The sequence below is a fragment of the Podarcis muralis genome, chromosome 8 (assembly GCF_964188315.1).
Source record: "Podarcis muralis chromosome 8, rPodMur119.hap1.1, whole genome shotgun sequence".
Classification (NCBI taxonomy): Eukaryota; Metazoa; Chordata; class Lepidosauria; order Squamata; family Lacertidae; genus Podarcis; species Podarcis muralis.
Genome location: NC_135662.1, coordinates 84468367 through 84474366, shown reverse-complemented (window position 1 = coordinate 84474366; position 6000 = coordinate 84468367). Strand labels below are relative to the sequence as shown.

General features: G+C 45.5%; 1 protein-coding gene across 6 annotated transcripts in view; it reads right to left on the bottom strand.

The window, feature by feature from the left end:
- Positions 1 to 507: 507 nt before the first annotated feature.
- The window catches only part of AKAP11 (A-kinase anchoring protein 11), a 41581-nt gene continuing 36088 nt past the window's right edge, over positions 508 to 6000 (bottom strand). For all 6 annotated transcript variants that reach the window (XM_077933430.1, XM_077933432.1, XM_077933433.1 and 3 more), the window contains one exon: positions 508 to 3698. In XM_077933430.1, the coding sequence (XP_077789556.1) occupies positions 3549 to 3698 (150 nt within the window). In that variant the 3' untranslated portion in view covers positions 508 to 3548. The remainder of the gene's footprint in view (positions 3699 to 6000) is intronic.

Below are 6000 nucleotides of genomic sequence, written 5' to 3'. Positions count from 1 at the left end.
TTCTGTAGCTGCTTTCAGGCAACATGTCTGAAACTACAAACACTCCCATCCAAGAATCCCCATACAATTAAGTCCTACCTGTGTTTGGAAGAGGGGATGTGGGTGGCGCTGTGGGTTAAAGGACTTGCCGATCAGAAGGTCGGCGGTTTGAATCCCCGCGACGGGGTGAGCTCCCATTGCTCGTTCCCTGCTCCTGCCAACCTAGCAGTTCAAAAGCACGTCAAAGTGCAAGTAAATAAATAGGTACCACTCCGGTGGGAAGGTAAACGACGTTTCTGTGAACTGCTCTGGTTCGCCAGAAGCGGCTTAGTCATGCTGGCCAAATGACCTGGAAGCTGTACGCCGGCTCCCTTGGCCAATAAAGCGAGATGAGCGCCGCAACCCCAGAGTCGGTCACGACTGGACCTAATGGTCAGGGGTCCCTTTACCTTTACCTTGTTTGGAAGAGAAAAAAGAAAACTGACAATTTCCCTGATAAATAACCAGAAAGCATTACACAGTACCTAATATGTTTATATAGAATTTATTTTAAGAGACTGCTTCAACAAAGACGAGGTTAGTGCAACTTGAAATTCACATCTCACAACTAAGTGTATTACCACATTTCAAAAAACAAAAAAACAAAAAGTCGTCATTACACAGGGAAGGATCTTGTTTGCTTCATTCGTTACACAGAGATATAAACAACTGTTAATTATTCAAATTGCTTTTTAGCTGCATGTTACGCGTTTCCTGGACCGAAAGCACTTCTGCGCAGGAAGAAGTGTGAAAAGTATATGCAGTTTACACACGCGGCCATCATTCACACAAGTATCTGACACGTCCTGGAAAGACAAGGAAACCACATTTCTGTGTTCTCCATGTAGGAAAAACGTAAGAAAGCAACCCTAATTACTAAGCAAAATGCGGCTGCGGCAAAGCACCTTTTGCTTGCTGTTCAGACTAGGTGAAAACCAGGGCTTTAACCTTCACTTCAGCTTGGTTTTGGGGTGATGTAGACCTCAAGTCCTGTAGCTCTTCTCGGAAACACCAGACTGTGAAGAATCTTGGAGAGGATGAAGAGTTCCTTTCCCAAGCTGTCTTTCATACAGGTGGTGCTTCCGAGGCTCCTTAATCCCCAGCTCTCTCATTTGGAGGTACATGAGCTACTTAAGTGGGTTTCAGAGTCCCAGGAGGAAGGCAGCAAGGGCTTCTTAATGTCCCTTTCCCAGCTGTTCTACAGCACTGCTTCTAGTTGTCATCTCATCCACTCCTCACTACAGCTTCTGTGCCTTCAAGCTGTAGTCCAGGGGAAAAACTGAGCAGGCAAGGTTTCTAGCCCTGCAGGTGTGTGCCATGGGAAACTGTACCTTGCCTTTTACGGGCACAAGATCTGTGCCACACCAAGGTGGCAGCAAAGAAACCATTAGGCTCAAGTGCAACAGTACTGTGGAGAAGGGGGTTCGGGAATTGATGCCTCGGCCACCTTCACTGTGATCACTGGGCTAGGAGCTGTTTCCCACCCCTCAAGCAGCCACAGATTTCACAGTACAAAGCTGTTAGGGGTTTAAAAGGGGGTAAACAGAGGGAGGCTGCTCTTCAAATTGAGGCCTCAAGATGCAAAAAGTGCAAAAAGTCAAAATTCATTGGCTGCCTTTATCAATGGCCAACTGATACCACAATCCTAAACACATTTACTTGGACTTCGGTAGAATTTCCTTTGAAGTAAACTTCCTCAAGATCAAACCAGGCTGCGAGTTGCCCTAACTCTGCATAACTGATCCAACCAGCTGCATTCCCAACTATCCGTAAATGCTTGGCATGAAAAAACACTCAACGTTACAACAGACAATAACAGCCTAAAATACAACTTCAGCTTTAACAGGAATGTACAAAGACGTCTCAAAACTAAAGTGAAAAAAGTGACCAGAAGCATGCTAAAATAATATTGAGAGAAGCAATGCTCAATGAAACACAGGAAATGCATTTTTACTCGAGGTGCCATAACCTGAATGAAGCTGAAGTCATAGGGGAGGAGCAGCAGCAGACTTTTGCTTCCAGATCCATCGGCCCTCTTTTGGGATTTGATTATCAAAGATCTCCTCTGTTTTTGCTGGAGTACAACACCGAAGTCATACTGCTGCCCTCCAGCCACAACGTAGTTGCTGTCCTAAGATTAACCGCTGATATGGATTGAGGGCAAAGCTCCACCCATCTCAGTGACAAACCACGTCAACCTGTCCCAGACTGCAATTGCGAAGAAACCCATTATTTCTAACCTATTGTCTTACTCACACATTGCTTGCCTGTAGGACATTCCCATGTTGAAGCAGGGTGTGGCAACCTTTTAGCCCCCCTCCCAATGCCCTTCCTTCAACATTCCCATGCTAAACCTGGTTGTCTGCAAAGGCTTCTTGGACGTTAGCACTCCTTAGCAGACTCAACAGACGACTGTCAAAGGAAGGGGGCAATGCATTTGGGGCAGAGCTAGAAGTATGGCCCCGATCCTGCTACAGCATAGAAATGTTCCGCATGTGGACAGACCTTGTCATTCCATCTCCAAAGTGAGTATATTAAAATGGCTGTGCAACGCTAATGCCAATTTTTCTTACAGGCTGTGATCCATCTACTTTAACACAAGCTACTGTTGTCACAAACTGTCCCAAATGTAACTTGCTTTATAAAGATGCAACATTGGTCCTGGGACAGTACTTCAGAGATCAAAAGTCAAAGATGCTTCCTGACACCACCTCATAAACTACAAAAATCCAGCTGTTGGTAGGCTAATAATTTTTGTGCATTTGATGCTACTGTCATATTTTATTGGGAGGCATTTAAGAATAACCTACTTATTTTTCTTCACATGTATTTGTTTCACATACAAAGGGGGGTTCATTTTATTCAAACAGAGCTTTTCATAGATATCAAAAAAGATATCAAAATATAATTAGAGCACACATCTGAACGCATGCTCTCAGCTCTCTCTAGCTGCTAAGAGAAGTCAGTTTACAAGGAATGCAACCTTCCACCAGAGTCTTCACAGGTCAGAGTGAGCAGACCTCCTATTCTGCTTGCATGTTCAGCTAGGCCTTAGAGGCAGCAGAGATCAATGCAGTCTTGCTTTGCTCTGGGGAAAGCGGCAAAAGCAAACTGCAAGTGGACTCTGAATACATCTTGGAGCTTGTTAAGAGGAAAAGGACACAAAGAAAGAGGCAAGTAAGTAGGAGGAGCGAGGTATAACTTTTTTTTTTTTTTGCCCTAGTTTAGCTGAAACCCTTATTACACACAACACACAAAAGCTCATCCTTCTCACTGCTGCTGCAGGCAAAACACAGCCTAGCCAGAAGTGCACACACACCAGCTGAATGGAGGGGCTTATGATGAAGATAAAAAGATGGGATAGAAAGCATACAGAGCATCTCAAAGCACCTGACAGGACAGCTATGCTTACTTTCAACCCAAAGCTTATCACAATACAAATAGTACATTTGCTAATTAAAGTATATGATACACATTTCCTTCTTCCCAAAGGAGGCATGAAGAAATCAGCGCATCTTCTCATATGGCATTCAAACATGTTCCTGAAGCCACCCAAAAAAGGTTTTGCTGCCTAGAGCTCTCTCCCCATCAGCAACTTTCTCCATTACTTCACAGTACTTCAGCACTGCTTGAAAGAGGTCTCCCACTTTCCAGCCTCTCTCTTGCAGTTTCTTTGAAAGCTGGGAAGAGAAAGCAAAAACAGTTTACGTTAAAAAGTAAAGCTGAAAAGATAAATTACAATACAGTGGATGCTCGGGTTGCGAACGTGATCCATGCGGAATGCATGTTCGCAACCCGCAGCGTTCGCAACCCACGTCTGCGCATCTGTGCACACGTGGGTTGCGATTCGGCGCTTCTGCGCATGCGCAAAGCGTAATTTAGCACTTCTGTGCATGCACGACTGCCGAAACCCGTTCCGGTACTTCCAGGTTTCGGCGGTCCATAACGCAAAAAAAAACGCAACCTGAAGCGGCTGTAACCTGAGGTATGACTGTACGATGATCACCTTCCTTCACTGCGCTTCCCTTTGGCTTAAAACATACCCTGTTGGGCTTCCTTATCTGGTCCCAGGTTTCTTCCTTGACCTGCCCCTCCACTCAAACTGGGACCCCCCAAAATTGCCCCGACACTGCAATTAGGCTTGAAAGCACCCCTCCTCTCCTCACCTGCAATTTCCATGAAGATCTCACCCAACACCAACACCAACAGATAGGCTTGAAAAAATGTTAAATGCTTTTTCCCGAAAGCCTAACTGCTGAACGAGGGGATGGGGGAGGCTGAGAGCCTGCATGTGGACGGGTGGCATGGACCATATGTGTGCCATGGAGATGAGTGTGCCATTTGTATACCGTATTTTTCGCTCTATAGGACGCACTTTTTCCCCTCAAAAAATTAAGGGGAAATGTTTGTGCGTCCTATAGAGCGAATGCAGGCTGCGCGGCTAAGCCCAAAGCCAGAATAGGGAGACGGAGTGCTGCGCAGTGCCTTCACCCCGCTGCCCTGCGGAGGCTTGAAAGGCTGTCCCCGAAGCCAGGACAGCGAGACGGAGCGCTGCGCAGCGCTCCGTCTCCCTATTCTGGCTTTCACCCCACTGCCCTGCGGAAGCCACGAAGGCTGTACGAAGGTGGGGGGAAGGCTGCAACGCCAGTCCCACAAGTTCGGGGGCAGCGGGAAGACGCACGCCGCCTTTGCACTGCTCCCCGACCTGGTCTTTGGGGCTGGCGGTGGGGGAAAGCAGCGCTTCCCCCCGCCAGCCCCAAAGACCAGGTCGAAAGGAACCCAAAGCCTCCGGAGCCCAGCGGGAACTCCCTCTGGGCTCCAGAGGCTTCGGGTGAATGCACCTTGAACGCACAGAACGCACCTTGTTTTAGAGGGGGAGAACAAGAAAAAAAATTTTTTCCCTGTTCTCCCCCTCCTATGGTCCGGTGCGTCCAATAGAGCGAAAAATACAGTATATTAATGCGAGCATGTTTGCAAGAGAGTGCAGGAAGGTTTTCCCCACAGCTTTTCCCACAACCCCTGCAGGGCTGCTTGAGAAGGAATGTGGTCTTTGGGACAAAAATTGTCCTGCATCCCTGACATAAAGGACAACTTGCTTCCACTTCACTCTCTGCTTCAATCCCAGCAACAAAGGAAGTATTTCTAACCAATGCATTAGCCATTTGTTTTCTTTAACTTATAATTTGCAAGTCGAGTAATTTTAAGCTTCTTTCCTTAAAAAAAATATATCCAGACTAACAACCACAGTATTAAAATTACAAGCCAGAAACGTTTTGATATTTTACAGCTGTAAAAACTCTCAAAGTCCAGAATTTCCTCTGGTTTTCTTAAAGATGCCATTCTTAAGGGTGACACTCCCAAAAACTCTGTACTACATGGTAATGTAGGTAGCAGATAACAGCCCCACCAAAAAAACCAATGCTGAACAAATATTCATACATCTATCATCATCCCCAATAAATAAGCATTTCACTGTTGCACAAATTAACACTAAAATATCCATGTCCAAAAAGTGTGGTTTCACTGGTATTATTTACTCTATTATCAAATGAAACCACTGACTCCAAGTTAAATATTTAAGAAGCATGAAGTTCCACAAAGCAGAAAATTAAATTTCCAACTACAAGCCCAGCCACAAAGTTCTGTCATTTTATTTATTAAATTTAAACAAATTTATTAAATACCATCACAACATAAAAAAATAGTAACCATCAAAAACAATAACCCCTGCCACAGTTTAAAAAGCCACATATTTAATTAGCCAAAGGCCTGGGAGAAGAGGAATGTTTTTGCCTGATGCCTAAAGATATGTACAGTAGTGCCCCGCAAGACAAATGCCTCGCAAGATGGAAAACCCGCTAGACGAAAGGGTTTTCCGTTTTGGAGGTGCTTCGCAAAACGAATTTCCTATGGGCTTGCTTCGCAAGACGAAAATGTCTTGCATGTTCCTGCAGGGTTTTTTCCCTCCCCCCCCCCCTTTTC